The sequence below is a fragment of the Cibotium barometz genome, chromosome 32 (assembly GCF_041138505.1).
Source record: "Cibotium barometz isolate CiBa-2024 chromosome 32, ASM4113850v1, whole genome shotgun sequence".
Taxonomy (NCBI): domain Eukaryota; kingdom Viridiplantae; phylum Streptophyta; class Polypodiopsida; order Cyatheales; family Cibotiaceae; genus Cibotium; species Cibotium barometz.
Window position 1 is genome coordinate 48,709,848 of NC_141077.1, and position 24,276 is coordinate 48,734,123.

The window sequence follows — 24,276 nt, forward strand, 5'->3', positions numbered from 1 at the left end:
GTCAATTCTATAAAGGGGGGGTGTATGTGATGCGTCGCGCGGTTGGGATTTCTATCCGGAGGGACTTGGTGCCCGGGAGGGATGCTTGACCGCCCCGAATATAATGCATCTATATGGGGAGGAAGTGCTTGGAGAGGCAAGGCATGGACCCATGGTAGGCACCTAGACGCACTCACGCACCGGGTAGGCACGTTAGGCCTCCCGCGTTGCGAGTGAGGTTTGCGGGTGCCGAGTGCCTCTGGGGGATGCCCTCCCCACCTTGACGGAGTCGGGACCGAAAACGCCGACGGGACCGAATGGTGGAAAAACGGCCGCCCGTCGAGGCCGGCGCGCCGTGCCGTGCTGACGGGCCGAGAAGAGGCCGGGCCGGTGGATCATGGATGGAAGGCAAGTCCCGAGCCGAGGCCGAGGGAGCCGGAGCCGGGCATCGATGCAAGTGATCGGTGAGACCCGCAAGGCAAACGCGCGAGACGCGCTCGACGGGCCCGTGGAGCCGAGTCATGAGCTAGAAGAGGCCGCGTGCGGCAAAGACGACGTGTGTTCGTGCCGGGCGTCCGCTCGTACAGGGCTCGCATCCGTACGGCCATCACACCATCATAGAGGAGGGTAGAGCACGACATCAAAGGATTTATTGCTGCTTTGTGGATTTCCGCAAAGCTTTTGATACTGTACCCCGAGCCCGTCTCCTACACCGTCTACAGGAGATAGGAGTCCCATCATCTGACATGGTTTGCAGCATCTTCGCGCTTTATGAGTCCGTCACCGGATGAGTGAGAGCCCCAGGAGGTACATCACAGGAGATTTCCAGCACTATTGGGGTGAAATAGAGCTGCCCTCTATCACCCACTCTTTTCGGCCTCTACATTGATGAGATCTTGAGCTTCATTGACGGATTAGGCGGGGCTGGTCCCACACTGGCAAGTGTATTGATCCCCATACTACTTTATGGAGATGACATCCTCCTCCTCTCAGACTCAGCTGAGGGGCTTTAGAGACACTTGGATGCCTTACAGGTCTTCTGCACTCAGCGGGACCTCTCTGTTAACCTTGGTAAAACCAAGGTAATGGTCTTTAATACTTCTCGCCCTTTCACATCCAAATTGAGCTTCACATATAGAGGGGATCCTGTGGAGATTGTCTCATCCTATGTCTACCTTGGTGTCACTTTCAGTGGCCCACGCTCCACCATGCTTCCTGCAGCACATGCCAGAGTGATACGGGGATATGCAGCCTTGACCTTACTTGAGTGGCCAGGAGCCCAGGACGAAGGGTTGGCTTTTTGACACCCTTGTCACACAAGCCTTGATGTATGGAGTAGCCTTCTGGGTGCCAGATTTATCCGATGAGGATTGGCAGCGAGTTGAGAGGCCCTAGGTCATGATGTTCTCCTGTATGATCCACAGCAAACCATCAGTCCCACACCAGATTATCCAGGCAGAGTTTGCTGCAGCCCCGATGGTAGTGGATGCACTCTTCCAGACCGTCACATACCTCCATCACATCAGTCACATGGATCCCCGTAGGTACCCGAGGCTTGCCCTGGAGTCCTCGAGACAGCTAGCACTTGAGGGATACTATGCAGTATGGTATGCATTACTTTCCACTCGGTTCTTAGTATATGGGCACCGCGTGGACCGCCTACCCCTCCTTCAGGATAGTTTGGACTCCCCTTTTCTCCGGCTCTCTCACGAGGATACCAACTAGGTTATCCGGTTAGATCTCCTCTGCCTTTACACCGATTGCACATGGATCACACCTCCGGAGCTCCCAAGGAAGATGCACTTCTACAGAGATCACTTCCTCATGCTCACTAAGGATGGATTCATCCAGTAGCCAGGCTACTTGAGTGTTCACATGCCATGCAGATTGCGATTGGCCAGATACGGGTTTCATCCCATTGCCTCAGGGTGGAGACAGGTAGAGTTGAGCGCATCTTCAGAGCCGGGAAGCTCATACGGAGGGATTTGGTGAGGGATCTGTTTCTTTGTCTGTTTCGTGAGGGATTTGGTCCACTCTCCAGGATCCAAACTAGTCACTTTTGTATCTTGTGCTCCAACTCTATGCTCTTTTTCTGGTTGCCTCTTCTAGATGAGCTTCTGAGAATGTCCATGGCATTTTCATGCACATGACAATTGATTCCCGGAGGTGGACATCCGGAAGAAAGATCTCAGGGTAGTACTTACTTCTTCCCATGCTGCTTGGCTGGTGGTGGATGTCGTCCCTTTCTTGCTGGTTGTTGCTTTGCTGTTTGTTGGAGGACATCATGATGGTGAACAACCAATCTTGGAGTTGGTCATAGTGCTTCTGGAGAGCCGTGGAATAATCTTCCAATGCTTCCAACAGCTACGGCCTTCTTATGTTTGGTGAACAACCAATCTTGGAGTTGGTCATAGTGCTTCTGGAGAGCCGTGGAATAATCTTCCAATGCTTCCAACAGCTACGGCCTTCTTATGTTGGTAGGTGAGGGGATGCTTTCTTCGGGCTGAGGTGAGGATGGCTCTGCCTCTTCTAGTGATATACCCGCTACATTTGGTAGGAGTATAGAGATGGGCGGCAGAGGAGTTGCCCATGATCCTTGAATATGAGCCTTCTTGTGGTGGTGTTCTTCGGAAATTGTAGTGCTGTTGGCACCTTCAGACCCATACTATCTTCTTTGTACTGTTCTGCTGGTGTTATTGGTAATGCATCCTCCTCGTGCAGGTTGCTGGTTTCTTAGCCATTTCCTTTCATGGTAACTATCTATGTCATTGGAACTTTGACTGTCGGGGTATCTAGAGGTGAGTTTTTGTACTTCATGCCTTGATCTCCAGTGTGGTGAGAAAAATGGTTTTCTTTCTGGTTGCTGGTGGCTTGTCCCTTTGTTGTAAGGATACTGTTTGGCATCCCTTGATGGTTGTCCTTCATTGAAGAAACTGCTTCGAGATTGTGGATGGCCTCCGTATGTGGTGGGTTTCTTTTTAGGGTGATGGTAAGTGTGGCTTGGGGAAAGAACAAAAAAAGGAGCTATGGGCTTTGGGATGTGGGAAGTGTGGGGTTCTTCAGGAGTGGTGGGTGTACAGTCAGGTGGTACTTTAGTTGTAGGTTTGGGGGTGAGATTTTCTAGAGCGGGAAGGTGGCTCTTGGGGACATAGATGGTATTCTTCATGATTGTGTGCAGAGCAGATGGAAGGGAAGAGAGAATGTAAGGATGGTTGGAGGCGAGGGCTTATAGCTTGTGGTAGAAAGGGTTGCTGTATGCAAACAAACAAAGACAGTTGTATAAGTTGTATCTTGTGGAGGTTTAAAAAGAGTTGCCATGTAGCATTGGCGCGGAGTGAATGTCGATTCTTAATCGGATTGCATTATGTCGATGAGCACTTGAGGTGAATCTTCCATGATTGTTCGGAGAGGAGTGATGTTATCGAGGTGATGGATGCCCAGGTAGTGGATTAGTGGGGTTGTTGCATTGATGAATGGATTCGGTGGCATTGGTGCGTGGTAGGGCTGCAAGTGGTAGCCGTTGACTGGATTCTGAAATTGCTCACCGTTGAGTGTGCCGAGAAGAAAAGTGACATCATAGAATTTTTGGACAATCCAGAACGGTCCTGTCCACTAGAGCTTTAATATTCTAGGATGGGGACCCATTCGAGGTTGAAATAAGAGAACTGAATCTTCTTCTTTGAATATCCGGAACTTGGAGTGACGGTCAACCCATTTCTTCCTTCTTTTCTGGATGACCTTGGTGACGAAAAACTTTGGCAGCGTCCTTCATCCAAGGCAAGGAGTTGATCCAAGCGATGCTCTAGGGAATTTTCTGGGCTTAACTTTTCTGAAATAGCGATGCGGAGACTTGGTACTAGGAATTTCATTGGGACAACTGCTTTTGTGCCATATACTAATTTGAATGGAGTCATTCTGGTAGAGATTTTGTATGCTGTGCGGAAAGTCCATAAAGCTGAATATAGCTTTTCATCCCAGTCGTGGTGATTTTCATTGACCAATTTTATAAGAATCTTCTTGAGAATTTTGTTGGTCGATTCAGCTTGACCATTGGCTTGGGGATAATACACTCTGGATCGTTTATGGATGATGAGATGTTGGGTGACCAACTGTTTGATGACATCATTGACAAAATGTTTACCTTGGTCACTAATCAACTCGATGGGACATCCGAAATGAGTGATGATTATCTCATAGAGAAATTTGGCAATTGATTGTGCCGTGTTATCCTAGGGAGCATGAGCTTCTACCCACTTGGTGCTGTAATCTGTGGTAGGATATACTTGTGACGGGTAAAATGGGATGGGGGCTTGAATGGCCCGATAAAGTCGAGGTCCCATTTTTGGAATGGTTCTAATGGGAGTGCCGGATTATGTGGCAGTCTGTTCCTATCTGTTGGCTGGTCTAAACGTTGATAAACGTCACATTGTTTGGCCCAATTGTAGGCATCACCAAGTACTGTGGGCCACCAGAGTCCTACTTGGAGGATTTTCCTTCCGGTGATATCTCCAGCGAAGTGTCCTCTGCTAATCCCTTGATGAGCTTCTCTGAGCACAGCTTTCTGCTCATGTGGTGGTATGCATCTTCGGAGTACTTGGTCAATCCCTTTCTTGTATAGTTGACCAGCTATGACTTGGAAATGCCTACTGCGGAGAGCAATCTGCTTCCGCTGATCCCTGGTCAAATCATTGTCCATCAGACGTGTGGCGACGAATGTAAGCATTTCATCATACCATGTCTGGGAAATTGGGATGACTGCATCAGTTGTGAACAGCCCCAGCATCTGGTAGATCATGTGCTACTCCACTTGGGGCTTCTCCGGACTCTAGGCGGGAAAGATAGTCTGCTACTGTATGGATGGCACCTAGTGTGTGGACTATTGTGAAGTCAAATTCTTGGAGTATTAGTATCCATCTAGCCATTTTTCTTGCTATACTTTGCTTATCCACCAAGTACAACAAGGCAGAGTGATCGACATGGAAGGTAAATTTATTACCCAACAATTAGTGCCTGAACTTTGTGATTGAGTAGATCATACCCATGGCTTCTCTATGTGTGGTGGAATAGTTCCGCTCAGCATTAGAGAGCCTTCGACTGGCATAGTAGACAGGCTAGAACCATTTCTTCTCTGCTTCTTGCATGAGTATACTACCAATTGCTACATCAGAGGCGTCAACCAAAGACATGAAACGACAGTTCCCAGTTTGGGGCTTGGACAATAGGTGCAGTAGATAGCATAAGCTTGAGGTGCCGGAATGCAATGTCGCATTCCGGTGGCCTACCTTGATTGCTTTGTGAGAGGTTTTTTGAAATGGACCATATGTTGATTCAAAGGGTCTGCTACATGAGCGAGGTATCTGAGCATTCTGCTATGCCATCTTACTTGTCCCATAAATCTTCTCAGCTCTTGTCATTTGTTGGAGTTGGGGCTTTACGGATCACCTCGACCTTATTTGGGTCGACTGCTATTCCTTCTTTAGAAATGATGTGGCCTAATAGCATTCCGCTTTGTACAACAAAAGCACATTTTGCTAGATTCAAGCTTAATCTAGAAAGTTTGCATTTGGCCAGACAGAGTTGTAGGTGCATCAGATGTTGTGATATTTTGCCAAAAACACTAAAGTCATCAATGAATACCCTCATAAAGGAGGTGAAAATCAGCAAAGATTTCCTAAACCAGGTGTTGAAATGTAGCAGGAGCATTCTTCAGACCAAAGGTCATGACATTTGATGCAAAGGCTCTCCATTCTGTGATGAAGGCAGTCTTTTGCCGATCTTCCGGAGCCATTTGAACCTGGTTGTATCCACTGAACCCATCTAGGAATGAGTACATGTCGTGGCCTGCTACTGCATCAAGCAAAGAATCCGTAAAAAGTAAGGGAAAACGAAATGGTAGCAACATTTAGCTTCCGGTAATCTACACATATCCTTAACTTCTAGTTTTTCTTGGGGGCGATCACGATTGGTGATAGCCATGTGGCTCGATTGATTAGGTATATGAACCCAACTTGGAGGAGCTTATCTATTTCTTCCTTCACCCTTTTGGCATAGTTTGGCTTCATCCAGTATCTTTGTTGCCGGATAGGGATGGCATCTTTTTTTAGGTTGATCCTGTGTTGGTAGAAGTTGGGATCAATCCCTTTCATGTCGGTGTAGCTCCATGCAAAGAAATATTTGAAGGAAGTACTTGGACCTAATGTTCGGGATTTGTGGTACACAAATTTTGTCATTACGGAATAGTAAACCATTCCGAATCATCCATTGACCTCAAGCAGCCTGAATGGTAGGCTGCTTAGTCTCACTGAGTCTTGGTCAATCAATGAGCTCCCGTCTTGGATCTTCTCAAGGTTGGATCAAACGTACGTACGGATCCAATCCGTACCGTACATCCGTGCATCCGTATAGTACGGGGATCTGTACGTTTGTGTGTGTGTGTGTGTGTGTGTGGGGTTTTCGTTGTTCGCCTGCGATAAACGTTTTTTTTTTTGGGATTTCGCATTCTTTTGGGTTTCGCCGATAGCGTTGGACTCCGTACTGCCACCAGCGATAGCACCTGGACTCGTCACTCCGTACAACCGCCAGCGCACACCTTCCGGTACAGTCTCTCAGTCTCTCTCTCTCTCTCTCTCCAGGCCTTCCCTTTGCTTCGCCATCTTCTATGTTCTTCTGCTCTCGTCCCCCTTTGTTGCCACCGCCCTCCCTTTGCTCAGCCATCTTCTGTGTTCTTGTGGTGGCGCCCCCCTTTTCCCACCCACCCTTGCTTAGGCTCCCAAGGCAGCAACATAACTCTCTCTCTCTCTCTCCCTCTCTCTCTGTCTCTCTCTCAGAGCCTTAGGCCACCATCTGTGGACCATGCACTTAGCTCTCAGTCTCTCTCTCCCTCTCCCTCTCACTCTCACTCTCACTCTCACTCTCAGCTGAGCTGCCCACTAAATATTATGCATTGCATGATTGCTGAATCCTGATTGAAATTGTATGGCATTGTGCATTGAATTTGTCAGAGCAATCATGCCGAAGGGAGAGAACCCATACTGGAAGGAGCACACAAATGTCATTCGCATTGTGACTACTCCAGGGCAGGCAGGTAGTGGCACTCGACAATGGCAGTGCAAGTACTGCAATTTCACCCTCACGAGTACAATTACTCGTGTCATCAAGCACCTCACAGGCATTGGCACCACCAACAATTGTGCAGGGTGCAAGAGAGTGCCAGAAGCATTGAGAGATCAGTTGATTGCTGAAAATTTCCCTGCAATGGGGACAGCTGTAAGAGGAAGAGGCACACAAGAGACACAGGATGCGCTTCATGATGCTCTTCTTGGGGACTTGGCCGGTCCATCCACGTAGGTTGATGAATCTCAGCCTGCCTCTTCTGAGCTGGCATCGTCTGCCAGAAAGAGGCCTTTTGTCATGCAAGATGAGATGTATATCATGTATGTACTATGCCATTTGAACTAGTCTTGTGAAGCTTGTTGGGAATTGCCGAGCTCACATGAATGAAGCACTTTTTTTGAATTGGAGTGCAGGATTGTTCAGTAGGTGCTTGTGATCGCAATTGGAGCGCTTACTCGCTCATACATACAAAGATACGCAATCGTTTGAGCACCTCTCAACTAGAGAGACTGGTCTATTGTAGGGCCAACATGAAGCTCGTACGAGCTTATCATGCTTTGGGCACCCCAAAACAGGTGAGTTTATCCTATTCATTCTCTTATGGGGATTGGCCTCCCCTTTACATAGCTTTCATACTAGTAACTATAGTATACAAAAAGTTGAGTCGTTGACACTCCGTGTTCTCTTTGGTTTTACGTTGAATAGGTGGATCCAACACGTGTCAAGCTGGTCCCAGATCCTACCACCATTGATGAGGCAGAGCAACGGTTGAGAGATGAGCAGGACGAGATTCTTTGCCTCCTGCATAGAGAGCTGGAGAGTGTAGACAGGTGGGTGACGAGATCGAGTACACGGACTTAAAAAATTCAGCTACATGAGGGACCTGCAGATGCAGAGAGTTCTGGCCGGAGAGGCGCCCGGAGAGGGAAGCTGCCTATTCAGACTCCTCGAGCACGTGCGAATGAGGCCGTTCGCCTCATTCACACTACCCAGCAGGATGATGCAGAGGCAGGGACAGGGACATCTGAGGCAGCCCACCCACCTGTGCCCATGATGACAGGGCCTGAGTATGATGACGAGGGCAATGTCATCACGGAGGGTTATATGCTTGATTCTCCAGGGTCATCATCCTCATCGGATGATGAGTTTTGATTTGGATTACCTTAGTTTTGATTTGGTATTGTATGGACATGGCACATTTTGTCATTATTCATAGACTCATTTTCAAATTTCATCATTTTTTGATGTGAATTGTGAGTTGTCACGACTCACTTGTGACAATGTGACTTGTCTTAAGTAATAAGTATTAAGTATTAAGTACGATTAACTTAAGTATGATTAACGACTTTGTGATTCTAATTTCTCACTTTTGAATTAGTAGGTTTTTGACCTTGTTGTGTCTCTATTTCGAAAGTTTTATAAAATTATATGTCAATGTGGATATGGACTCAAATTTTATGTAGGTGGCTGAAATTTCTGAGATTTTATGTATTTTAATGTATTTTTACCAATGCTACGTATTTTTACGTACCTTCAAATTTTTTCCCGTACCAAACAACGTACAGTACGTACGGATCCATACAGTGAGGCTTCATGGCCATCTCTATAGGTCTAGACACACTACATCTTCGATGAGTGTTGCACGCAAGGAAATAGACCTAGTAGACACTCTAAGTGTAAGATCCCTGACCCCACCGCGCAACGAATTCAGGGGTGCTAGCAGCGGAAGTAGCACTTCTTGCGCAGGGCAGGGTCCCACACTCGGGGCCTCGCCCACGGATATCCTTCTTCCAAAACCGAACTCGGAAAAACTTCCCTTGCCCGGAAAGCACGAGCGATTCCTCCAAGATAACTTTTCTCTAACGTAGTCAAAAGCCTAAACTAACTGAATTGATCTGACCGAACCCGTAAGTCCCATAGTCAGATCAAGGAAAAGATTGTACTTGGATCATAGAGACCAACGCTTTTTTCCTCATTGAGAGGCACAGCCGTTAATTCTTTTCCATAGAACAATTTTTATCCAGGATTTACCTCATCTATCGTACCATACAGAAATTGAGTCTCGATTTAGGGATCCATCAGTCCAGCCTAACTCCATCCAGTCCCATGGGTTAGCCAACCGTCCAACCACTGTAATGATGGGATCCAATTAGGAATTTTGGTTAGGTTTTGTCCCAGGTACCAGGGAAAAGAGTTTCCAGGCCCCCTAGCCGGATATTCATGCAAACATAAAACTAGTCACTCCACTTACACACCCAATACGAACTTGGCTTTTTCACAGATTCAGCAATATTTAAAACAATCATTTAATGAAACCATAGTGTTACTGATCATAATCCTCTAATTATCCAGTTGAATCCTAATTTCTAATTCCTTCCTTCATCGGTGTACCTATGGCATCATTGGCGACCAGAACGCTCACCACCTGTTCACTCAGGGGCCCTTTCTATAGTTTCTAGCTCATAGTACCCGGTAATATAATCATATAAAAATATCCAGATGGAATCTCCGTTGAAGATCAACAAGATCAACCAAAAGATCCATATAAAAGAGCCATGGACTTATCCGTTGAGGACCAGCAAGGTCAATTAACCAGATCCATGCCCGAATTCAGAAAACAACTCTTACTCCTTGTTCTAATATCTTCCCCGACGTACTTGTGGGTATCTTCGGCGACCCAGAGCCCGAGCATCGTATGGACAGTACCCTCTAGGATCCTTCGCAGGTCACCTAGCGCTTCACTCATAGGCCGCTTCCTTGGTCCCTCATCCACTGTACCGAAAGCTCACCATTTAAATCAAACCGAGGTTGGTCAAGACCTCAGCCGACCTTGCTACTCGAGACGTCCTCCGTTGACTCTCCGTCAGCAGTTACAACTTTAACAGATAGGTCTCTACGACCTCATTCACAAGACGGTCAAAATGCTTTCCCAGTATTCTTGACATAAAACAGTTATTTAAAAACAGATTTCACATACAAATACAGTTCCAACAATATTTCCATCTTTTCACGGTACTCCGCATCCTTTCACATTAGTCTCCATCTTTTCTCATCTTACCACAATTTTATTTTCTTCATCGATCTCTATCACATCACATCCTTCTCACATCAAATCACATCCAATCGCATCATCCGCACATCAATCCACATCATCCATACATCCATCCTCATCAATCACATCAATCTACATCATCCATACATCTATCCACATCAATCCACATGTCAATCCACATCATCCATACATCCATACATCCATCCACATCATCCATACATCCATCCACATCGATCCACATTATCCACATATCCATTCACATCAATCCACATTAATCCACACATCCATCCACATCATCTACATCATTCACTTATCATACACACCAATTCACATCAATCCACATCATCCAAACATCCATCCACATCATTCACTCATCATACACACACCAATCCACATCATCCACATCGATCCACATCATTCACTCATCAATCCACATCATCCAAACATCCATCCACATCATCCATATCAATCCACATCATCCATACATCAATCCACATCATTTCATAAGCATTTCCATTCTCATCTAATCATATCTTTTTCTATCTCATCACTTATTTTCTCATTTATCATCATCAGATCTCATCCACTTGCATCTATCCATATATGTCATCACTTCACATACATTAACATTTATCCAGTTTACATCGCATCTTATCACATTCATTTCACATCACATCTCATTCATTCACATCTCGATTCACATGCTAACACATTCATTCACGTCCCTTATCGTTCATTCATATCTCGATTCACGTCACATCACATCCATTCATATCCCTTATTATTCATTCACATCCCGATTCACATCACATTACATCCATTCACATCCTTTATCATTCATTCACATCACATCACATTCATTCACATCCTATATCATATATTCACATTACATCACATTCATTCACATCCTATATCATACATTCACATCTCTTATCATTCATATCTATCCAATCATCACATCTCATCGCCTCAAATTCTCGTTCATATCCATCACATTTACATCCACATATATTCTTCCATATACATCCAATCACATACACATCCACATCTATCCTTTCACATACATCCACATCCATACTTATCACATACATCCACTTCTATTCTTCACATACATCCACATCCATCCTTCACATACATACATCTACATCCACTTCTATTCTTCACATACATCCACTTCTATTCTTCACATACATTCATATCCATCCTTTCATATACATACATCTACATACATCTACTTCTATTCTTCACATACATCCACTTTTATTCTTCACATACATCCACTTCTATTCTTTACATACATCTACATACATCCACTTCTATTCTTCACATACATCCACTTCTATTCTTTACATACATCCACATCCATCCTTTCACATACATACATCTACATCCATTCTTTTACATACATCCACTTCTATTCCTATCACATCTATTCTCTATTCATTCTCATCTATTTGATTCATATCACTATCTATCTCTCATTCTCATTACTTCCATTCTCATCACATCCATTTATAGAATACAAGAGAATTCGTATTTTTGAAATAAAGATTCTTTACATATCTATTTATGCATAAGAACAACTTCAATGAGAAATAACACTTTTATAAAAATCCGTTTATGCATAAATTCAATTTTGAAGAGAATAACACTTTCTTTTATGCATCTTTCTATGCATAAAATCAAAATTGATAAGAATAACTCTTTTGAAATAAAAATAAATTTCTTTACGTATCTTTCTATGCATAAAATCAAAATTGATGAGAATAACTCTTTTGAAATAAAAATAAAATTTTTTATGCATCTTTCTATGCATAAAATCAAATTGATGAAAATAACGCTTTTGAAATAAAATTAAATTTCTTTATGCATCTTTCTATGCATAAAATCAAAATTGATGAAAATACTTCTTTTGAAATAAAAATAAAATTCTTTATACATCTTTCTATGCATGAAATCAAAATTGATCAGAATAACTCTTTTGAAATAAAAATAAATTTCTTTATCTTTCTATGCATAAAATCAAAATCGATGAAAATAACTCTTTTGAAATAAAAATAAATTTCTTTATGCATCTTTCTATGCATAAAATCAAAATTGATGAAAATAACTCTTTTGAAATAAAAATAAATTTTTTTATGCATCTTTCTATGCGTAGAATGTTAATCTAATGAAAATCACTCTTTTATAATAAAAAGAAATTATCCAATTTGCATCTTTTTATGCATAGAATTTAGTTTTAATAAAAATAATACTTTTATAATAAAAATATTTTTACTATGCATTTTTCTATGCATATAATAAAAATAACACTTTTAGAATACGCAAACGATGGGGATTACTCTTTTTATATAATAAAGATAATATTTATTTCACAAAATTTAAGAAAATTTTGCTATAACCTCCGTTGTATGGTTGACTATTTTTTAATTTTTCTATCCTAAAATTACTTGAAAATTATTTCCAATTGATTTAAAGCATTCTAAACTAATCAATTTTCACTTTTAAAAGAGAAACAATATGAAAAGTTTAATTTCAACCATTAGATTACTTAACTAGGATAAAGAAGGGCTGAATTTAAGAAGAAGAGAGGGGGAAAGCCTTTCCAACAAGGCATAGTATCTGTTTATACTTCAAAGAAGACAAAAATTAAAAAACCATTAAAAGAATAAAGAAAAAGTAGGATTTCTTACCTACATGAATTTCTGGGAGCTTTCCTTTCGCTTGATGGTTTGAGGGATCTACTCTTGTTTGCAACAAGAGTGGCCACCAATTCTTTAGAAGAGAGAATGGTCAAAAACTAATGAATTATTAATAAATTGATAGTTTTTGGTTCAAGGGAGGAGGAGAGTGACAGTGCATAAAACACTATTAAACTTTAACAAAGAGAGAGGCTTCTATTTATAGGAAAAAGTGAGCTTCTAAGCAAGCAAACTGATTCTAAAATTTTTCAGATCAGTTTGGTCAATTTTTGATCATTTTTGGGTCAGTTTAGCTTACTTTTTGGAATTAGACTTGAATTAGGAGAGAGGAGATATGAAATATCTCAATTTTTGGGAATTTAAAACTCCACCACACATGTGAAATAGGCGCCTTCTTCATGAGGAGAATTCTTTCACACTGAGGTGTCAAAAATGCATCATTTCTCTAAATATCTCTTCTTTTTTAACAATATCCTTGTCCTTAGTGAACTCTTCATCTTATGTGAGTATTTACTCATTTTTGGGAGAAATTTTCGTTATTTCTTCTATTTATCTCCTTCACACATTTGGATGAATCTGATTGGTCCCTCATAACCTTAATTTAAATTTTTCAGAAAATCTGGACTTCTAGGATAAGGCCTTTTGAACAGATTATAATTTATTTCTAATGCATCTTCTGAAATCTTTTTGAACTTCTGTTTCGGGAGAATTTATTTTAATAAGAAAAGATATTTTTCTATCCAAAATCTGAATAACCTCTCTCTAGAATATTTTCTCTCTAAGCCAAAACAGGTAGAAACAAGATCTTTCTTTTCTGAAGAGGGATTTGATTACAAGGAAAGATACTGGACATCTTGAGAGACTGGGGAGGAATCTTATATTCTACCCCACTTAAAAAACGCGAGATGTCCTGATTCTGGATTCCTTATAGTTTAGAGAACCCAACAAAATCCTGGGATAAGATTCCTTATATAAAACTCATCATTAGATAACAATTCACTCAGATCATAACATTCAAATCCTTATCATAATATTGGTTCATTAGATCGAGATTTCTATCTGAACAATCCACCATGGACATTTTTAATTTTACAGATTTTTAATTTGACACTCTTTTAACTTGATCCGCTGAGTTAAGTGTTAACAACAGCAATCTGCCAGCACAATCCACTAATCTCATATGCAGGCATATGCTCACTTATGGTAGTGCTATGTGTGAACAGGGCTTAACCAAGGGCACTTTTTTCCATGTGGTTTTTTCCCTTGGACATCAAGTGTGAAAGGACACTCTAACATATAATATTTTGTACTTCTATATTATATGGATGTGGTACACATGCAAGGGTTGACTTGCATTTTGTGGATACCACACTTTTGGCTCTCTCTTTCTCTCTCTTTTTTTTTTCGTGAAATGGTGTTTTATATTATATGTAAAATGTACATCAGCTACATGGCTCACACAGAACCTATGGCCCCAAACAAAACCCCCACAAAAGATCCTCTAAAGGATCATGACCATGCAAACCTGTACACTAATAAGAAAGCCTCCTAGCCAAATAAGCATCCCAGATAAAAGCATCAAAGATGAGCCAGCCGAGCCGCCGTAGACCATAACGAAATAACATCTGCATCCAGTAGTAGCTGAGCTGAGAGAAGAGAAGAAAACTGCCAAAGCAGCAAACCGCGGATACGTAGAATGTGCCCATGTATTCCAGACAAGGAATAAAAAATGAACCCATTCCGTGTAGTCCAAATATGCCAAAGTCCTGTCCATCTAAGGAAATGGAATATCACAAGGTGGCTGTCTGAAGTAATGACTTGAGGACAAATCCCAAATATCCACTGATGAGCCGAAACAGTAGACCTCTCTACTGCCTCCCAAACGCGAGAGACAAAAGACCAAATCTAACGGGCCACCGGACAACTCATGAATAGATGCATAACTGTTTCAGTGCATGTCGTGCAGAAGAAGCAAGAGGCCAGTGTAATTTTACGACGGCTCAGCTGATCCTGTGTAGGTAACCCTCCCACCAACATCCTCCAAATGAAAACCTTACCTTGGTAAGGGAGTTTAGACTGCCAACCACGCATAAGAGTTTTCTGCCACCATGATTTAGACTTTTGCAATCCCCACACCTTATTGGCCTTGGCTGAAACCCAATCTTTCTCTGATACAAGCTTATGATATACCTGGTTAGCTGAGAGTGATATCAAGTCACCAGATTTACATAGTGCCCAATCAAGCCAAGGCTGATTTGCAGATGGCCGAGGCAATGGAGTAAAAGGCTCAACTGCATGCATGATGTCAACCCATAGTGGCTGAAATGTCCGAGGAACCCTAAAGTGCTGCCGAATACGACGAAATGAATATGGCCTGTCACGACCAGGTATCACAGCATCTCGGATTCTAACCAAGCCTAGCCTGACCATGCGGTTGAGTCGTATGCGTGAAGCATCTCTGTCTGGCCAAACAATGACACGCGACTCCACAAATGTTTCGAACTGCAAAGAGTTCAAAAGTAGTCTTTCGTGACCAGGATCCCACCGAGCCAACAGTAGAACTTCATGCCAAGAAAGGAGAATATGCGATAAAATGTGTGATGAGCGAATACGGACAGGATGAGCCGCATTCACAATGTCCCACCATGAAGCCTGCACACGTGTCCGCCCATGTGACAATCCCTCCAACTCAATCAAGTCACGAGCCATGAATACCCAAGGCTGCTCTTGCAAACACATATCCTGAAAAAGCGCCCACCTACGCGCCACCATATGCAAGCGGACATCCAGTAAAGCAGCCCCACCCATTCTTTTGGGCGTCGTAATGTGATTCCAAGCTATCCATGTTTGACCCATAATATTTCCTTGCCTCTTCCACAACATAAACCGAATGGGAGCAACCAAACGAATGAGAGATTTGTGCGTCCAAGGTAGCAAAGGCAAAAAATAGGAAATCATGCTAAGCATAATAACCTGAGCTACCTTAACCCTCACATGCATAGGCCACCCTTGAGCTTTCCAATACACAAATTTATCTGAGATCCGAGCAGAAATCCAAGCAAGAAGCGCTTGGGGGTCCACATCCACACCCACCGGATATCCAAGATGATGAACAATGTCTCTTGTATGCACCACACGGCCTTGACACCCTAATGCCTCAAGATCAAATTCCGTGCATACAATGAGGGCTGATTTTGATGAATTTATTTTCAGCCCAGAAGCCAATTTAAAATTATTCCAAGCTTCCAATGCTCGATCTATATTGCCTTTTTCGGCCCTGAGAAACATAAAAGTGTCATCCGCAAGGGCTTGAGCAACCAATTGCTTGCCATGAGGGAGATGCAAACCAACCACTTCACCATGCGATGCCATAGCATCTAGGCGAGATAACATAGGATGAGTGGCAATGGCAAAGAAAAGAGGGCTAAGAGGACAGCCCTGCCGAAGAGAACGGGTGAGAGAAATACCATCCGAAAGTCCTCCATTGAGCATAATCCGCGTGATAGAGCCAGAGCCAAGTAAATGCACCAAATTAGCCATTTTGGGACCAAAGCCCATGGCTGTCATTAACTGAGAAAGGAAAGACCAGCTAACATGATCAAAAGCTTTTTCAAGATCCAGCTGCACCATCACAATCTCTTGCTTCTTTGCCTTGGCATAATCCACTCCAATTTGAACATTAAGAATATTATGCAAAATATTCCTGCCATGCACAAATCCATATTGATATGGATGAACAAGAGTAGGAAGCACCTTCTGCAAGCGATTGGCAAAAATCTTTGTAAAGATTTTATACATAATACCCATAAGTGAGATCGGGCGCCATTGAGCCAAAGAAGTAGGCGAAGGGACTTTGGGCAACAAACGAAGTATGCCCAACTTCCAATCGGCAGGCATATATCCCTCATCCCAAACCCTTTGACAAATAAGCGTCAAAGGCTCTGCAAGCTGATCAGCATATTTTCGGAAAAACTCATTTGTCAAACCATCCCAACCAGGGCTCTTTCCCATGGGAAGTTTGGAGAGAACAGCTTCCACTTCCCCTTGAGTAACAGGAGCATCAAGCTGAACCGCCACATCAGGGTCAACTTGATATCGTACTTCAGCAAACAATGACTCCCTTTTGCAGCCAGGTCAGCCGGTCTCGAGGGGCAAGCAAATCTTCATAAAACCTGATGCAATGCTGAATAACCTCAGAAGGTTGAGTAACAAGGTTGCCTTTGGCATCCATCAGCCTAACAATATTCTCACGCATATGTTTTTGATGCAACTTATCATAGAAGCGATGAGATTGACAGTTAGCATCCCGCAAAGCATCAAGACGTGCAAGTAGTTTAAAGCGAACATATTGTGCTTCCTGCACCCTAGATAGCTCCTTTTTCAGCCATTCTATGGCATCCGCAACTTCTGCATCCATAGAGTCAGTAAACATGAACGCCTGCAAGCCCTTTAAAAGCGACTCAAGGAGGGCCACATGCTGTTTTTGTATAGAGGCATTAGCAAGACCATAATGCCGTGCTAATTTCCAAGTGTTGGTAAGGAACACTGGCCAAGCATGATAATCAGCCATGGACACTCTTGTGGAGAAATGTCGTATCAACTGACGCATATAAACATCAAAAACTTCATGCTCCAAAAAAGTGTGATTTAAGCGCAAAGGCAAGCGTCCCAACAAGCCTTTATATGCATCCACAGGATGATAGACCATTTCAAACACAAGCGGCCAATGATCTGACAAAACCTGTTGCTGATCAACCATCATAGTAAGAACCCCTGGCAAAAAGAGATCTTGATGTAAAATATACATCCTATCCAATCTAGCATAAGTGCCCCGAAACTGTTGTGAGGCATAAGTGTAACCCCTTTCATCTGAATGCAACCAAGACCACATGTCTTGTTTTAGCGACCTTGCTGCAAAAGCTTCCCACGCCTTTCTCTCCGGGCCATCCATTATAGAATGAGGCGACGTGGCTTGCTCCCTGGAGACACACATATTAAAGTCCCCCATCACAAAGCCAGGATGAGAGATTGAAAGAGCACACAAGTCATTCCACAGCAAACGGCGTGCACGAGCATTATTTGGAGCATACACCCCTAACAACCATAAAGGCGTATCATCCCAAACAATCTGTATCACTAGAAATCTTTCATGAACATCTTGAATCACAAGAGAAGGCTGAAACTGCGAACGAACAGCAAACATAACACGAAGCAGGATGTCCGCTGTAGAAAACATGAAACCCCTTATATACATAGGCTTTGCCAGCCAACTTATGCTGCTTATGTTCAACTGCACACAAAACATCCCAACCATGACAAAAAATTGTACGCCAAAGCCTGAACTGCTTTTGGCGCGAAGAAATACCCTTTACATTCCATTGTACAATTTTCATAAGCCTTCCCAGAAAAGGAATCAACAAGGCCGTGTACTAGGCCCAGGACAATCTGCCAAATCACGAACCTTTTGAAGCATTGGATTTTTAGACATGGTATTTGTGATCTCAGACTGCCCTTGGAGTTCCCGAGCACGTGTCAAAGGGTAAAATAACTCTTTTGAAATAAAAATAAAATTTTTAATGCATCTTTTTATGCATAAAATCAAAATTGATGAAAATAACTCTTTTGAAATAAAAATAAATATCTTTATGCATCTTTTTGTGCATAGAATGTTAATCTAATGAAAATTACTCTTTTATCATAAAAAGAAATTATCCAATATGTATCTTTTTATGTATAGAATTTAGTTTTAATAGAAATAACACTTTTACAATAAAAATATTTCTGCTATGCATTTTTCTATGCATATACTGAAAATAACACTTTTAGAATACACAAACGATGAGAATTACTCTTTTTGAATAATAAAGATAATATTTATTTTATAAAATTTAAGAAAATTTTACCATAACCTCCTTTGTATGGCTGACCATTTTTCAAATTTTTTATCCTAAAATCACATGAAAATTATTCCCAATTGATAAAGAAAAAGTAAGATTTCTTACTTACATGAATTTCTGGGAGCTTTCCTTTGGCTTGATGGTTTGAGAGATCTACTCTTGTTTGCAACAAGAGTCGCCACCAATTCTTTAGAAGAGAGAATGGTAAAAAACTAATGAATTATTAATAAATGCTCATTGTCAGTGTCATCATGGGAACTATGATACAACCCATTGTTGGTACCAGGGAAACTCTACTTACGCACTTGACAACAAAACAACCACTAGCTCTACCATCAATACCAAATGCTTCTCAACCGGTTCATAATCTGGTCCGTTTATCAGATGTATGTACAAACTGTCACGAATGCCATACCACCTGTGGTATTACCACCCCAATGAGTTCCTCGTGGAGCTGCAGTAGTACAATAGTACTCGATGATGACATTGCCATCATACCCAAAGAGTCTAGAACATGAGAGCTATGAGTCATATGAGCAATATGATTCATATGGATATCCATGGCAATCCCAGCCATAGACTATACCTCTTTGTTTGAAGCCATGGTGAAACAAAGAATGAGAGCTCTTAACAATATGTGGCATGCAGGCCCACTGATGCAATGTTTTCATTGCAAGGCCCCACATCGTGTTGCCTAGTGTTCTCATAGAGCCATTGCACCTAGTGTCCCAACTCCATCCTTGAATCCAATGCCAAATCCCCTTGTCATTCCATTAAGAGGCACATGTTACAAGTGTGGATTCAAACATGTCTTTTCAAGGATTATTCCAATAGCATGACAATCATCCCAGTGGTAGGAGCATTAGCTACTCGGCACGTCTAAACTTATCAAAAGCGTACAAGGAGGACTTATTCATATAGTCCCCCTTAATGCCATCACAAGGCTCCAAAGCAAGTTGAGGACAGCTGCCAAGAAAATACCTAAGGTAGGTAAGAAGCAGAAACATCCAAGTTGAGGGAAATTGCCAAAAAGGAAACATCCAAGACAGTTAATAAGCAGAAAGCTCGGGCTTTAACCTCGAAGCCAACAGCCCAAGAGCTTGTCACACAATGAAAAGAGTAATGAACGAAAACCAGAGATCCAAAAGAAGACCTCGAAAAGCATGTGTAAATGCAACACACAATCAACTACTCGGAGCACGTTAATTGATATCTATAGAGCTTGACAAGACATGGGATAATGAACATGAGGACCAGGAATATATGTGATTTGGGGCTTGTTAGTAGAGATAGAGCACTTGACTTAGGAAGCATGTTTAGGCTGCAGATGGTGTAATGTGGATAATCAAAGATATGGTCAGTGAAGAGACGAATCCACATGAAGAGACAAATGACATGCTTTGGGGCTTGTTAGAGATAGAGCCCTTGAGTTAGGAAGCATGTCGAGGTTGTAGGTGGTGTCGTATGGGTGCAAAAATGCTTCATACAAGGCCTCATCTATGAGGTGGTGAGTTGTTTGGGCCCATACAAAAAAGAGGGCTTGGCTTGATTTTGTAGATTCATGCACTAAGACTATCTTCATTTGATTGGCAATGACCTATGATGGTCCATAAAATTCTTTGGCATGACAAGATATGATTTTCAGATATCATAGTGGTACCAAAGATTGGGTCGTGTGTAGCAGCACCTTTGGTGGTGACATTCTTGTTGTGATGGTGAAGGTAGTTGAAGAAGGCAAATGGTCTAATAGAGGCTGAAAGAAATTGTTTCTTTTTAAAAGATCATTGGAGCTCCCTGCACAATCCAATAGGATCTAGGTGATGGATTATACCATGGACCAAGCTTTCACCCACCATGCCCCTTCCGCATAGAAGTATCTAGATGGCTGTCAATGACAAGGCAACATAGGTGATAGCTATTATGAGTGCCTATTCATGCACTATATGCATAATAAGTGCGAATCTCTTACTGATTAATGCATGTGTGATGCGTGGGACTACACGTGCTTGTGCATGTTCTCCTCCACGTAAAAACTCTCTCAACTTTCTTTGACTCTTAGTTCTACTTTCTTCAGCATTTACATTTTGTCCGGATTTTGGGAGAGTTCTACCATACTCTGAGCAACTTTCTCCGAGCAAACTAGAAAATTGAGCAAGACGTGGCAAAGGGTCTCCTAAAGAGAAGGGTTTTCATTACACAAAAAGGGTATATTGGAGGTAGTAAATAAGAGATTGATCACATTGTCATAGTAATTGTTATTTGAAGGATTTAGTTATGGTTAGCTAAAATAAATTCCAAGAACTTGAGGCATCATGGAGCCCTATGTATGGAGGTACTGAACGTTGTTTGGGCAGATTTTTTCCTATGGGGTTGTGAGTGGCCATGGCATCTCCCTGTGCTTGTCCATCTTGGAATGTTTGGCAGAGGGAGCTTTCTATTGCCACCTCCAAGAATGTAAATGCATTTGTTGTAGATGAGGGATGGTACATCAAATGTGGATTGACAAAGCATTTTCCTCTTGTATGTGCACACACCTGAAAGAAAGGATTCACTCTCCATCGTACATTATAGTCTTGAGTATGGATACATTTGCAAGGATGGCGAGGAGGTATTTTGTTTTTTATTTTGCAATAGCATTCTAAGTGTGAAACATTGATTGGGTGTTCTAAACTGTGATTTGGTTATGGTGATTGTAGGTGGTTGATCTTGCCATTCACTTGTTCTATCACATGGGTTATGATGTGCCTACTATGAATTGAGATGTGGGTGAGGCTGTGAATTGACGATATTTAAAATGAAGGTATTTAAATTAGTATCCAAAGATATTTAAAATGAAAGTATTTACACATTCTCACATATTTTTATGAATTTTCTTATATATTTTTGACATTTTCCCAATCTTTGGATACTCATTTAGATACCATATTTTTTTTACGATTTTTCATTTATTTACATGAGGTAATTTATTGGTGTTGCTCCACCATTGGTGTTGTGTATACTCATTCTTGTGTTACGAATGTGGCTATTGATTTCATAAGTGGCTTCTCTTGACAGTCATGGAGAAGTGTGACATTGTGATTAACCTATCATGGCTGAGTCTGTGGGCTCAAACTCTGCTCCAGGACGAGCAGCCCCTTCACCTACAACAATTGATATAGAGACTAAAATGGACCGGGCAATCGGCATGTTGGAGCTCGAAGACCTCAAGGGAAGCGAGGTGAGAATTCTCACTTATCCAATCCACTAGGTCATCGAATGTTGTGGAGTTCACGTCAAAGTACAATGAAGTTGCACCAAAGGGGGTGTAGTATGGTTGCGTAACTGCAGAAATGACAATGTATGCCAATATTGAGACATGGATATAGGAGGTTAATGGACGCCAGTGAGGCCTCCCTTGGGTTGTATCTCTGTCATGTATTTATTCTATAAGATTTTAAGCGAGTTTCTCATAAGCCATCCGGCTATATCAAGCATGTGTGGCTGTAAACGATTCATAATGTGAGCTATGGGTTGTACTCTTTTCTAACATTCTAGCTGGTGGCTTGAATCTTATTAAGTAGTATAATGAGCTTTACTTTTTCTTTCATTTTTTTTTAATTTTTCATAATTGAAGACAATCTTCATTGATGATTATTGGAGACAATATATGGCCCTGTTTTGACCATCAATGTTCCATGTGTGAAATTACCTTGTAATAGGAGGAAAGAAAACAATAGCATGTGTGCTTACAAAGGAAGCTACTCAAACAAGCACAAAAGGCACCTTCAAATAGAAATGGAACCTTTCCTTAGGATACCATCCAAGAGTAAGAAACCTAATGGAATCTGTGGATGGATAGCATCAAAATTCTCTTAGAAGCCCATGGATTCTATGACAAAAACGAGAGATTATGGCTACCCCTAAAGAGAAGGGTACTAATGATCAATCTCTTAGAGCTTTGATTGAATCTCATAGACTTTCTTGCACTCAATAAAGTGATAAAAAGATCTCCTTAATTAGAGTTACGAGCAGAAAGTTATGCCTCTTTTAGTGAAATTGAATTTGCAGGACAGGTTCTCAGGGGTTTTTTGTTATGTTTGGCCACTCAACAATGCTAATTTTTTGCCAAAAAAAAAAGTACGTGGAGAGGCCACATCCACTTGGGCCTTTTTTTTTTCATGTTTTTGGCCATGGTTGAGCATCATGAAGGGGCGGAAGGAGAGGCAATAGTCCAAATTTTCTGCAAAACAAAATGGCCATGGGGAGGTCTTGCTGCAGCCTCCTCACAAGCATTTTTTTTGGCAAATTTTTTTTCCTCCCCTCTATCCCTCCTTGGTGCTAACCATGGCCAATCATTATCAACATTTCAACATTATTTCATCATCATTACCACCATCATCACCATTATCATCTCATCATCATCACCCTGAACACAAACACCATTTATTAAAAGAACTGTCTCAGAGGGGCAGTGTTGACACGGCCTCCTTTGAGGCAGTGTTTTTTTTTAATGAAGGTGTTGGTGTTGGTGGTGATGAGATGATGATAATGGTGCAACAGTACCAATTTTTTGTAAAACAAAATGGCCGTGGGGAGGCCGTGTCGACACAACCTCCCCACGGCCATTTTTTTGGCAAAAAAAACTATCTCCACTCAATCCCTCCATGGTTCTCACCTTGATCAAGCATCATCATTACCACCATCATTACCATTTTAGCATCATTTCAAATTTCATCTTACCACCATCATCAACATTATCATCATCTCATCATCATTATCCTAAACACAAATACCTTCATTAAAAAATGAGATGATGATAATGGTGCAACAATACCAATTTTTTGTAAAACAAAATGGCCGTGGGGCGGTTGTGCCAACACAGCCTCGCCACGTCCATTTTTTTGGCAAAAAAAATTAAATTTCATCATTACCACCATCATCAACATTATCATCAACTCATCATCTTCACCCTAAACATAAATACCTTCATTAAAAGAATAACTACCTCAGGAGGTCGCGTCGACGTGGCTTCCTTTGAGATACGTTTTTTAAAAAAATTTGAAGGTATTGGTGTTGTGGTGATGATGAGATGATGATAATGGTGCAACAGTGCTAATTTTTTGCTAAAAATGGCCGTCAATGCGACCTTCCTTCCCACATGGCATTTTTTGGCAAAACAAATTGCCTTCCCTCCATGGTGCTCACCACCATGGCCAATCATCATCATTATTTTATCACATTACCACCATCGTCACGATTTCATTTCATCATTACCATTTCATCATCATTTCATCATCATCATTACCACCATCATCAACATTATCATCATCACCATAAACACAAATACCTTCATTAAAACAAAAAGGCTTAGAGGAAGCCGCGTCGGCACGGCCTCCTTTGAGGCATTAAAAAAAAATGAAGGTGTTGGTGTTGTGGTGATGAGATGATGATAATGGTGCAACATTTCATCATCAAGCTCCGCTTGGTACACCTTGCCAAAACCCCTTACCCCAATTACAAGAGTTTCATCAAAGTTGTGGGTGGCTTCTAGAAT

The 24,276-nt window shown here is 41.8% G+C and overlaps 2 protein-coding genes and 1 long non-coding RNA gene across 5 annotated transcripts in view; 2 read left to right on the top strand and 1 right to left on the bottom strand.

The window, feature by feature from the left end:
• Positions 1-22,189, top strand: part of LOC147620288 (putative pentatricopeptide repeat-containing protein At3g01580) — a 41,204-nt gene extending 19,015 nt beyond the window's left edge. For 2 of the 3 annotated variants that reach the window (XM_086772487.1, XM_086772486.1), the window contains exons 3-4: positions 21,440-21,543; positions 21,798-22,189. The gene's annotated coding sequence lies outside the window, so the exon portion shown is untranslated. The remainder of the gene's footprint in view (positions 1-21,439; positions 21,544-21,797) is intronic. The other variant, XM_086772488.1, reaches the window with a different exon arrangement.
• On the bottom strand, positions 4,226-4,774 carry LOC147620289 (uncharacterized). The gene has a single exon (XM_086772614.1). The coding sequence runs from the start codon at positions 4,772-4,774 to the stop codon at positions 4,226-4,228; it is 549 nt and encodes a 182-aa protein (XP_086628740.1).
• Positions 7,542-8,369, top strand: LOC147620290 (uncharacterized). The gene is made up of 2 exons (XR_015261800.1): positions 7,542-7,667; positions 7,798-8,369. It is a non-coding gene; the product is annotated as an uncharacterized LOC147620290 (long non-coding RNA).
• Positions 22,190-24,276: the final 2,087 nt, after the last annotated feature.

Bases quoted from the DNA above. Each gene is read 5' to 3' on its own strand.
- LOC147620289 (XM_086772614.1), bottom strand. From the start codon at position 4,774: ATGATCTACCAGATGCTGGGGCTGTTCACAACTGATGCAGTCATCCCA.